The 12531-nt window shown below is 38.0% G+C and overlaps 1 protein-coding gene across 1 annotated transcript; it reads right to left on the bottom strand.

Moving 5' to 3' along the window:
- Positions 1 to 721: 721 nt before the first annotated feature.
- On the bottom strand, positions 722 to 11884 carry alphaCOP (coatomer subunit alpha). Its single transcript, XM_019055859.2, has 7 exons — positions 11685 to 11884; positions 9969 to 10116; positions 8771 to 9038; positions 7659 to 7882; positions 4628 to 7103; positions 3549 to 3799; positions 722 to 2233 (listed from the first exon to the last, which is right to left on the bottom strand). Exons 1-7 carry the CDS (start codon positions 11762 to 11764, stop codon positions 1985 to 1987), a joined length of 3696 nt encoding a protein of 1231 aa, XP_018911404.2. The 5' UTR covers positions 11765 to 11884; the 3' UTR covers positions 722 to 1984.
- Between the last annotated feature and the right edge of the window lie 647 nt (positions 11885 to 12531).

Below are 12531 nucleotides of genomic sequence, written 5' to 3'. Positions count from 1 at the left end.
CATTTTCATTTTATTTTTTTTCTCTCTATTTTCATTTTTTTTCTTCATTAAATTACACTTCTGTGATTTTCCATAATGTCAGACCTGGACCAAATACCATGTAATGCGCATCGATTGTGGGTGGTGTATTACGATCCACGATGGATGACATAACAGAGAGGATGAAATTGCACTGCAATCAGACAATTTTTTGTCAGTAACAAAACTAATTAAAATTTTTAATTCTTTTTCCAAAAAGAAACGTTTTGTGTTAGAAACTTTAAACGATCATATTCTGATTGGTTAGTCTAATATTTTTACACCTTTTTTGCATCAAAGTGTTGAAGAAGATAATCTTGGCTCAAATGAGAAGCTTGGAGGAAAAGACGCATGAGTGTATTTTTTCCTATTTCAATGTTTAAAGTTTACATGTTCAAAGTTTCTAAGTTACATGGAACCATATGGTAAAAAGGAAGTTTAAATTCACTTTTTGATGCTTTAAAATTTTATTTTCTTTGTGAGATTTTCACAGAATATACTTTCAAACTAGATTTAGTTGAGTTCATGAATATCTCTCTGTTTTCAAAAACAGCGCTTATGTGCCTCGTCCTCCAAGCCCCTCAATTTTGAATTTTTGGCACTCAAGTCCTTTCCCCCGTGAAAGCTAACACTTTTCAATCTGGATAAAATCAGGTAATAAAAGAGAGGGGACATTCTAGAAATCAAATCTGATAGGACCAAAAAAAATTTAAAAATATTTATTTTTCCTCAACATACGCTCAATAACATGGACAAATTAAAAAAAAAAAAAAGCACTTCAACAACAAATTAGATAGGAAGAATCATAAGGTCTAATACTGAGGGTGCCCCGAAAGTTTAAAAAAAAATATGATGATATAAATAAGAACAAATAAAAACCAAGGCTTGCATTCTTCCCAGTGACATACATCATTTCAATAAACATCACACTTGCTTTGAACTGACAAATTTTGAGTCTTGCTCAAGCTATTACCGAAAAATTGGTACTGTAGGGAGCGATTGGTATTCGTTTCCAAGGTATTATGAAAAACTCCTAACTCAATTTACCCTGAAATACTGGTAGAGGTACAGCTGACAAGAAGCTCAACTCAAGTTAGATTAATTTTATTGATAGAAGAAATAACGACTACAATATGGGAACTTTTATTTTTGAGATTTTGACTTCCAAACATAGCCGACTCAATATAACTGTGCTTTTTGCCTGGTTTTATTTTTTGAAGAAGTTTAAGTAAAACCAAAAAACTTGTATAAATAAAAGCAAGTTGATGCCTATTGAAATAGTGTCAGTAGTACAAATTATTTTCCGAATACGAAAACTTGCTTTTCCATGCATACTGCAATACATAGTTCGATTGAATAAAGGGTATAAAAATGATACTCTTAAATGCAAATATATCAAATTGTAAATGGAACAGGACTAATGAAGATACTTAAATAGAATTGGTACTTGCTCAAAACGTAACACAATTAGTAGAAACTCCGATTAAGCCATGATAAATCTGGCCATTGCACTGATATTCAAGTCAATCTTAGTCCATGAGATAATTACAAAGCGTATAGTTCTGGCATCCTCCCTTGTTTCCAAGGAAGTTACAAGTTAATGACATTTTTTTAAAATTTTTACAAAAATCAACCGTTAGACCAATACAATAAAAACTAGGTATCTACAATTTGTACAAAATAAAATTTGGGTTTGATGAGGTGTAAAACTGAGATAGCTGGGAGAACTATTCTCTTAACAAACTCATCATTAAATTCAAACACGTTCTAACATTGAGAAGGTTCGAGAAGCTTTTTTTAAATTCACCTTTTGTAACTATTACACATTCCCAGTCAGAAATCAATTAACGACTGAAAGCTGATGGGCCGCTGAAGCGTCAAGATCACAAAATACAGACAAAAATACCTGATCCTCGCAGGCCAGTCAAATTTTTGTTTCACCAAAAAATTACCATTTCCCATGGTCTTAATATGGTTTTTGAGGAGGGGCATTAACGACCAATTTTAGGCCTGAGCTATCACGTCCGATTTCTGCAACTTGACAGACATTGCATAGTGATTCTTTAAACTCCGGCATGTACGTTGCTCCACAGAATGGACACTTCTCCTCTGGTTTGCCTCGATAAATAGGGGTGTACGTCCTTGCGCAGATGTTGAACGGATTGTGCTCATCATAGTTGAGTTGGTGCTCATCAACAGGCGTTTTATCGCAAGCCTGAGAAGAAAAAATAAATAAATAAATCAATGAACAAGTACATGAAAAAATTGAAAAAATCCTAGGGCAATAGGGTGAGGGGGGTAGAATTTTAGAAAAAATTTCCGGATCATTCAGTGGCTTCCTAAACAATATCCAGAACTATGGACTACGGACTGATGACAATGGGCAATTGAAAAGTGGAAATTCAAAACCTGGTGAGCGCAATTTGATGTTGCTAAGATTATGCAACTGATTGAGACCTATAATGGTCCAGAGGCCTGAGGATAAAAATTATTGTTATGAAATAGGGGCAAAGCTTTTGAGAACATTCTCAGATGAAGAGAGGGCATTTGAGCTCTTCCAAAGTAATGAGCGCCATGCACAATGGTAGCAACCCTCGATAGCGCTTACCAGCAGCCTGATTGTTGAAATTTTTTGTTTGTCGGGACGACATAGATGACATAGGTTAAAAGGCGGAGCGTGATTGGTCGGCTATGTCTTATCGTTGCTTTGTCGGGTGGGATGATCAACATACTGTCGGAGACTTAAGAGGTCCTGTTAGATTGTCGAGAGGTCAACCCGACATAGACACGACAAAGCAGCGATAAGACATAGCCGACCAATCACGCTCCGCCTTTTAACCTATGTCATCTTTGTCGTCCCGACAAACAAAAAATTTCAACAATCAGGCTGCAGGTTTTGAATTTCCACTCTTCAAAGGGGCTAGTGGATAGTGGCCATTGGTCCAGAATTTTGTTAAGTCAGCTAAGCCAGCCAAGGTACCAGTTACAAAGGATTCATTCCTCTTTAAAATTAAAAATTTGAAGAATAGTTATTATTTTCTGAAATTGGTATATCATAAAAAAATGTATATTGATATAAGAGGTACAGTATAATTTTTGGCAAGCATTACACTTCTTTCCATGCCTGAGGTTTTCTTTAAATCTTTCACCACCTCTGTGATTGTTTAGGTAGAAAAGTTACTGACCAAAGGGGGCCAGAGGCCTCTTGGGGCAAATAATAAAATTATGATGTCCATTTGGAGTAAATTTGATAGTTTTTTTTTTTTGTAACTTTCAATAAATAATTTGTTTAGTTGTTACTTTCAATTGTTACTTTCAATAAATAATTGAACAATTTTAAAAGCATTTTTGTTTTCTTTCTCCTTCCTGTCAAGACGCTAGGCAATGGCCTCCAGGTAACTGCCTAGGTTACCAGGCCGAAAAATCTAGGCATGCTTGTTTCCAAAATCAGACAGTTAGCTCATCACTGATCATCAGTCAAAAATGTCATTATTGAGCCAAAAAATTGAGAAAAAATTCAGGTTACCGACCTGAAGAATTTTCTTGGCTTGTTGAGCGACATCAGGCCTTGGACCCAACTCCAATAGTCTTCTTGCAAACGAGGCGGCAGTTTTGTAGTTTTTAAGCTTGAAGAAAACATTAACAGCTGTTCTCAACGTTAGAATTTGATGGACAGGTTGTAGCTCGACATGAGTGAAATACGCTGCTAATTCGCAATTTTTCTTTTGATTATCTAGGGTTGTTTTTGGTAATTCTTTCCTATAGAGTTCCATTTGTGAACCTGCAGAGAAAAGATAAAATTATAAGATACAGTCGTTTTAAGCTGATTTTTTATGCATTGTTAATGTTAGCAAGAATAAATTTTGAAAATGGGACTATGATGTAACGAGAATGACTAACATTTGGGCGCTATTTTAAACCAGCAATTGGTTTAGAGCTGGAAAGTGGCAATAAAACAAGACCTAGCAGCCATTGGCACTCCATTGACTGCTGAGCAACTTACTTCGCCATTATGATTCACTTATTCATGTCATTTTCCTCTGCATTTGCTCACTTTTTCAAAAAAGCTGATAATTTGAGATCAACACTGAATCAACTAACTAAAACCATCAATCATTCACAGCTCTTATAGACTGAATTTTAAAGAGATTAAAACCCAATGACCAAATTTTCTTTTATCAAAATGTGACAGTCCACAAGGAAAAGGACCTTAGTACTAAAACTCCCCCAAGATTAAAGTCACTACTTTGAGGAATATTTTACAAATTTCTGTATTTAATAAAAATGCCCAAAAAGGTCAAACCAAGTCACAGGTAAGACGGTTTGAAGTCTGCAGTCAACAAATTACAGTTTTGGAAAACAGGGGTTCAAGTGCTCAGGGTTGTTGAGTTAAAATGCAGAGGTATCTTTAAATCCACTAGACTGCTTTTGACATACTCTTCAAGAAACTAGGGAAGGTTTTTCCTAAAAAACTCAACTTCTGATCTTCTAACACAACTTGATGAGAATCGCGTTCCTGAAAAATTTTCTCCATCTGATCTTCTATTTTGTGGACGATCAGAAATAAAGAGCAGAAAAAAGCTTTGATGCTATTGCACCAAGAACTTACCTACGATGTACTCTTTACAGATTTTCAGTAATTGCTGAGCCTCCAGAAGATTCTGCTTTGTCGCAACGACGAGCAGAGGAATACTCAGCAGCAAACTGCGAAACTCCGTGATGGCCTCAGCGAATTTCCCCAGAGTTGTTTGCTGATAACAATTTTGGAGTCTGCCAACCAGAGTCTCCAGTTTCAGACAAGTGGCTGGTAAGCCTCCTTTAGGTCCAGCCTCTTTCCAGTTGCGCTGTGGATAACTGGAGAGCGACGGAAATCCTGGAAGCTGCTGATACGATGTTCTTGATCTACTAAATGCTGACAGGAAGTGTATGCGGTAGGGTTCGAAATTAACCACTCCAATCTGTTCTCTGAGAAGTCGGAAAGCAGTTTCAAATGAGCCTGCCATAACATGATCAATGACTAGCTGAGAATTATTCGCCCATACTTGAGCTTGTGATATTCCACGAGAGGGCGGAGCATAGTAACTTCCCGCATCATCACCTGTTGCCTGGACATCTGTGTCTGGTGGAAGCTCAAGATCATCGTCATCTACATCCCAGCCACTACCTTCTTCTGGCGGTTCTTGTGTGGTTGGTGCGACACCGGCTTCACCCTCCTCATCGTCTAGTCCCAGCTCGGCATCAGCTCCCCAACCAGCTTCCACTCCGTCGCTATCAAGAGCACTGACAGCGGCCATGACACCAGTTGCTGCAGAATTCACTTTAGCACTTGCAGCCATGGCTCCCTCAAAGAGGCCCTTGGAAACATGGAGTAAAGGCCAGTTAGTTTCTGCTTGGATGATGGGGACCGGTGGTTTTAGAAGGGTAGCCGATGAGTTGACTTCCGGGAGATTTCCAGAAATTTGAGAAGATAGGGTCTCAGCTTCTTCTGTAAGGCCATGGGTTGCAGCTGTCAAGTATGCAAGTGACATCTGGTTGCAATTCTTCAGGATTTTAATTCTTTCTGCAATATCACCTAATAATAAAGCACCTTGATACTGCCCGGAGAAATCTTTCCTTATCTCAGCAATTTTCATCATTTTGCGCAATTTTTCTAAGTTGCCGGTGATCAGATATAAAAATGAAAGCTTGTCGAAATTCTTAGTCCGTTGGTAGCACATTTCTACTACTTGGTGATTTCCTTGCAAAAGGGCAGCTTGACCCAAACGTTCCCAGGACTTCTTGTCTTCCATTGCCCGAGCAGCTTCCAAAGCAACTTCGATGTTTCCACACTCCAAGGCAAGAGCAAATCGTGTCTTATCATCTTTCACAAAATGAAGGGCAACCTCAGGATATCCCTTTTGCTGCAAGTACGCGATGATCGACTGACCTACCAGACGAGAGTTCTTGACCATGTACAAAACCTCATCGTAGTTTTGGTTTATGAGCGCAAGCTTAAAACGATATTCTGTCGGGTCAATGTTCAGTACGCGCGGTCTGCATTCACGATCCAGACAGAATACTTGATTCCCTTTAACTTTGGTGATGTAGATCGGGAGATCAAGAGTCCGAATAATACCATGATCCCCATTAAGAATTGCATATTTGATGTGGTTGCTGGTCGTGTAGATGAAGACACCTGACTCATCCCAAGCACCAGATTTGACTCTGGTATTTTCATGGATTGAACAATAAGACTCCAATTTACGGTTTGCAATCAATACTGTATGTTTTGCCAACAGTGCAACATGAGCCATGTCAGGTGACCATATTGCATAACGGCACTTTGCTATTTTAATGTGAGCCAAAGTTCGTTTTTGGTGGACATCGAAGAGAGTGACTCCATCGGAATCTCTCAATAGCAAAGTTCCTGTGCCAGCATAGAAGATTTCATCGCAACTAGGGGTCACCACTTTCTTGGTGAGTTCGTTTTTTAAGTTCTTGATGACAATGGAATGGGATCGGTCTAAAACAGCAAATCTGTTCCGCGCCACCCATACAGCTGTGAGACCAGTGGCTCGTTTGGAGTCGCAAGTTTCGACATGCCCACTGGAGGACTCTGTTGCCTCAGCTGGAATTGTGAATAAATCGTAGAAGCTATTCTCCACATTAGATTGACGGCTGCAAACAAGCACTGCATTTTCGGCTGGATTGTATGCAATGCTATAGGGGGGAAACTTAACACCTCCTCGTAGTTGCATAACTACAAAGTCTTGTGAGGTGGTGAAGTCCAATTTTCGCAGAAATCTGTCCTTGACATAATACAGAATATTTCCATGGATGGCATATGCAGGTCTTTCTCTTTCTAACTTGAAGATAACCATTCCTGAATCGTGGCCGGCAGCAAACAAATTAAGATTCGGATGAGAGGCTAACACCCAAAATCTATCATGCTCCCTGCGGAAAGTGTGTAGACATGTTCGTTTCGTCATGTCCCAGACACGCATACTTTTGTCTTCCGAGTTGGAAATTATCAGTTCTTGTCGAGGATGAAACAGTACACAGGAGACATTGTTGTAATGACCACGGCATGTGTCCACTTCCCATGCCTGAAACAATTGATTTACATACTTTAAAATTAATCTTCCGTCAGTTTTAGTAATGAGGTAGCACATAAAAAGTAGTAATACTAATTTTAAATTTCTTAAGTTTTTCGCCATGTTCAAAATGCTCGCTCTTATTTGAGAGAAAAGCCAACTTCATGGCTTAACATTTATAAAGAATATTCTGTTAACAGAGAAGAAAATTTGAGAAAGTCTTCAAAACATTACGCTGACTAGTTTTCCAGAGAAAATATAAAATATGACAGGACATCCGCAACATTGCAAATGGAGATACATCGTTTCGCAGTCTGGTTATCGATATGGATTTCTATCTAACGTTTGTTACCGGTTCTTAAATACAACAAATACTTTTTTTCTTTTCTTTAAATCTATCAATGTTTATGGTTTTGAGCTACAAGGAATTGTTCAAACTTAAGTTAATTTTAAGTTAATTTAAGTAGAATAGAAAAGAGAGCTTAATCTTCTCACTCGATTTAACACCACAACACCAAAAGTAAAGCAGAAAGGCCTATTAATTTTTAGACTGTCACGGAATATTACCTTTGCATCATTCATCCTCCATAACTTGATCTGACGATCATCAGCTCCAGAGACGATGAGAGGCAAGGAAGGGTGGAAGCAAGCCCAGTTCACCCCACGATCATGACCTTCCAGGACATGTTTCACAACAGCGTCCGCTTGACCAAACAAATCTGTCGCCGAGGGATTTTTCAAGTGTTCCTCTAAACCTCCTGGACCAGGAGCCACATTCTTCTTCCTAAGTCCTACAATTCAAGGTAAAGTATGAGAGGTTAGGTTACCATCTTTTAACTGCTATAGAGTGCAATCACCAGTTTCTTGATCTCACCTTTATGAGGGTAAGATATTGCAGAGCTGCTGGTTAATGGCAATAAAAATTTACCAAGAGACCACTCTATTAAACAACTAAAATTGAGAGTGAAAAAAAATCTCTTGTTATCACAGCCCTTTCCTTTATGTCTATTCAAGAGATTTGTGTTTTTTATGACTGAAATTTTTGACTATTTGCAGTAAAAAGTCTCTTCTGTTGTTCTGTAAACTTCAAGGTAGGAGTGCAACTTAAATTTAAGACTTAGCTCAAAATTAGCTCTATTAAATTGTGTGGCAAATTTTCTCAGCTAAAACTCTGATAATAGATATTTTTCTGCTCCAATAAAAATTAGGTTTATATGGTCAGAATGACGAGATTTTGGCAGTTTTCTAGCTTATCCAGAAAATGCAAAGGGTGGATTGGCGGGAAACATCAAATTCAGATTCAGCTACCAAAAATACATAGGAATCACTATCAACCTTTTCTGACCTCTTTCATGCATTTATAAACTCCTATTGTAACTGGACTAAAAACACTTTCATATGAAGTAATGAACTTTCTTCCTGCAAATTCTCTATTCCGCAATTTTGAACCCTGAACAAACTTTATAAAGTTTCCTCTCAACACCAAGTACTACTTTTACAATTTTCAGCTATAAGCTGCTACAGTTTTAATTCAATTTTACATTTATGTTGGTTTTATGAGCCAGATGTTGAGCAACACACTACTTTCATCATCATCTTCATTAGGGAAATTTTGTATTTTTCCTCACTGAGATCCTTTCCCCAGGGACAGCCAAAAATAGATGGATGATATAACATGCCTGATATATCCCACACGCGGACAGTTTGATCCAATGAGGCAGAAACGATGATGTCTTCGCTTGGGTGGAATTGAGCACACATAACGTAATGATTGTGCCCTGTCAGAACGCATATCGAGTTCCGACTTTGCCAATTCCAAATTCTAATTGTCTGGTCATCAGAGGCGCTCAAAATCCAAGGATACTCTGGATGGAATACTGTGGTGCGAATGTAATCAACATGTCCCAAGAGAGTGAATATACATCGCCTTTGCTTGTAGTTCCAAACCTGTAGTAATTAAAGATTTTAATGAGATACATTTTGTAGAGGGTTGGCAGAGACATTTCTAGCGAATTTCAGCGCATCAGTTCTATCTTTCTTATCGATACCTACATAATAATGAGGTGCCTCACTGGGTACTCTTTTTTAAAAATATACCAATGGAGAAATTGCAAATATCTGAAACAGTAAAATTGTGTAAATTTTATGTTCAAAATTAAACTAGGTACATACTGAGAAAACTGAGCATGAGGATATCCTACAATGGATATTCATTATAGGATATCCTATAAATGGATCCTTCGCTTATTAGAGGTACACAATGCTGCAATGTTTGTGCAACTGCAACCTTTTTTTTAAATTGTTAATTCACGAAAAACATTTTTTCAGAACATTTACAGACTACGTAGAAGTCTTTACAAATTTCATTTCATATAGTTCAAGAAACTTTAGAAGTTGGTTCCACTAATGTAGATTTGATTCAATATATTTTATTCATTTTTCTACCTATCACATAAACGTTACAAAGGTAGATATTGCAGACTAAGAAACTTTAGAAATTGAAGTGCTGAGTGCATACACGGCATTTTTTGGTTGCATGGTCTCATAATCTCCCCTAACGTTTCATCTATTAAACTTAAAGCTATTGTCTGGCATTCACTGAAGCTTTAACTGAATTTTCTACATCATTTTACAATTCTGAAAACGAGAAGTTTCAGAAAATTTACTGAACACTTTCCTTCCTAATATATAAATTAGCAATGAAAATTTTGAGACATGGCAACCAAGAAATATCTTTTCTGCACTCAACGCTTTAGTTGGATGAGGAGAATGAAAAATAGAATACAGCTAGTTCAATTTGACAAACTCATGCTCTGAACCGGCAGATTTACCTGCACTTCAAATCAAGTCCAAGTTAAATAATCTTCTTCTTCTTACCTTAATTTTAAAATCATCTCCTCCAGACACAAATATAGGTTGCTGGTTATGAAAACATATGCCTCTCACAGGTCCATCATGTTCATCAAATTTTTCAAGCAAAGTGCACATACGATAATCCCATAACTGTATCACACCGCTGTGAAGACTGAAATCAAACGTCAACCAGAGCTTAATAAATAAAGATATTTTAACGTTGAATATTTTATGAGAATCTTCAAGCAATTCATTTAGGTATGCAGTGTATTAGCTTCTTGTGTGTCAATCAATGGCAGAGAAAACATTAGTTTAACAGGAAAAAACCCACCCTCAGACTATAGTAAAGTGGATTCAGTGGCAGTACTTCCGTTGATTATCGAACAAGCCGACATGACGTTACATAAAAATTAGATAAAGAGCACATTTTTTTTTTATTATTTAACCAGCCCTCAAGGGCTGATCCCATCTGCCTGCGTCATGTCGAGCCAATCCCTAACCTATTAGTCTAAATTTCTATTTTTCCCTAAACTACTATCTACAGGCCAAACTCCTTCCACCAGTGGCATCTGGGTAGAAGTCCCCCATCTCCCCAATTTTCTCTTTGAAATTTCATTAACTCATTCCCTAATTTCTAAATGCTCCCAGTTGCAATTCCTCCCATTTCACACAACCGAACAATGTATAATCTCTCTATTCCTTAAAGAACAGCATATTATCTACATCTCTAACTTCAGTGTATTTCAACCCTAAATTCCTTCTCTTTCTCCTATCTAATATCTCCAATAACTCTTTATCTCTTATATCAATCAGTCCCTTCCTTATTATAAATATGAAAATGAATATCCTGGCTTTTATCAGCAATTCCATGCACAGCCAGCCAAGAGTCTCCAGCATATCAATTATTCTATATCCCTTATCACACCTTAGTATATGTCATGGCAGAATTCCATCCCTTTTGTAAATCTCTAATCTCGTTACTACTTGCCTCTCCAAGGAGAGAAATACGATAATTTAATTTAGCTCCAATTAACGAATTATAAACTAATTTTCTTCTCTTTTTCCCTATGAAATCCTCAATCCTGCATAACATACTAATCTTACCCCTAAAATTCCTAGTCACTTTTCCTATATGTCCTTTCGTTTTCAAGTCATCTGCTATCCACACTCCTAGAGCTCGCGCATCGTATGTTGAGACAGACGTCGATCTCCGATTAGCTCTGAATTCGTACCACTCAACAGGTTATTACATGTAGTCAGGTGGCACCACTGGTGAATGGTGATATAGACAATACTTCAACGTTTGTCTCAACTTTCGATGCGCGAGCTCTAAATATTTCATCACCCTAATTCTTTCTAATTCAAAATTTTCTATCACATGCTTAGAGAAATGCTCAGTTTTAGCGTTGGAGGTCTGAGATGGCCAGACTGCTGTTTAGTGGTGAGTGTCAACGACCAAGTGTCGAAAATAAATGATGGGTAAAATACATGAAAGGCTTATGTTAACGGTACGGACTCGCTACCTGATAAGCCAGAGTCTGAGGAAGTCTTCAATAACAAATTGCTACATCTAAATCCTGTCAAAGCAATGAGTTGTCGCCAAAAAGACAACATATTTCAATGATGTGATGAAAAATTTCTCGTTGAAAGGAACAAGTCTATCTCAGGATTCTTAATTTATTCTGAGATTGGATAAAGGATGATGAATGTGGGGAGTAAACATCAACAGGATGTACATACCTTGAGAGAACCCACGGCCGCTTTGGGTGAAAGGAAATTCCCTTCACCCGAGCCGACTTCGTTTCAAATTTTGTTAACATCTCTAATTAAGATACAAATATTACTTTTACTGATAAATCTAATTGAAAGGATGAAACATTTCCAAAATCACTGCCAAGTTGTCACATCACGAGCACCTGCTACAGAAATGAAAGAGATCATGAGGGAGGTAAGGAATGTTTTGGTTATCTGATTACGTCACACAGATCAAGTGAAGCTTAGTTGTCGGATGTAAGCCGTTCCTGAATTTGAAGAAATTAGCTTCCTAAATTTTAAGTATGAAATTTAGTGACTTTAGTAGTTTTTTTAAATCTTTATTAAGAAATTTTTGATAGTTTTGAACCACTGTCTGGATCAGAAGCTAAAATTTGAATCTCTAGAAAAGTAACTTGGCAGCGTTGATGTCGTCATACAGTACAAGACCGCCATCTGTTTTTTTCCTCCAATGAAATCACACTTTGAGGCCGGCCGAACGTCAACAAACGATTCTATTGGCTGGCGATCTCAAAGTGTAGACTTCAGCGTGCAGCGCGCAATTTTTGAAATACATACTATGTTCAGTTCTGAGCGACAGAACAGAGGGGAGAACTTCATGAGCCGCCTTGCGCCGCGCCGCGCCGTTCGCAGCGCGCATCTAGCGTTGAGAGTTCACTATTAACCGCACGCGTGTTGCCAGCGCGAAACACGCACTGACGCCTACAAACCTAAGGGGCTACCGCACGCATTGTTCAATGCTTGAAGTATCCCCTTAGGTTTGTAGGCGTCAGTACGCGTTTTGCGCTGGCAGCACGCTGCGCCGCAGCGTGCC

This window comes from Bemisia tabaci, chromosome 2 (assembly GCF_918797505.1).
Source record: "Bemisia tabaci chromosome 2, PGI_BMITA_v3".
NCBI classification, from domain to species: domain Eukaryota; kingdom Metazoa; phylum Arthropoda; class Insecta; order Hemiptera; family Aleyrodidae; genus Bemisia; species Bemisia tabaci.
This window is presented reverse-complemented; position numbering and strand designations above follow the sequence as displayed.

Bases quoted from the DNA above. Each gene is read 5' to 3' on its own strand.
- alphaCOP (XM_019055859.2), bottom strand. From the start codon at position 11,764: ATGTTAACAAAATTTGAAACGAAGTCGGCTCGGGTGAAGGGAATTTCC. The intron at 10,117-11,684 runs GTATGTACATCC...GTTTGATTTCAG, and splicing joins CGGCCGTGGGTTCTCTCAAG to TCTTCACAGCGGTGTGATAC. The intron at 3,800-4,627 runs GTAAGTTCTTGG...TTTTCTCTGCAG, and splicing joins CTGTAAAGAGTACATCGTAG to GTTCACAAATGGAACTCTAT.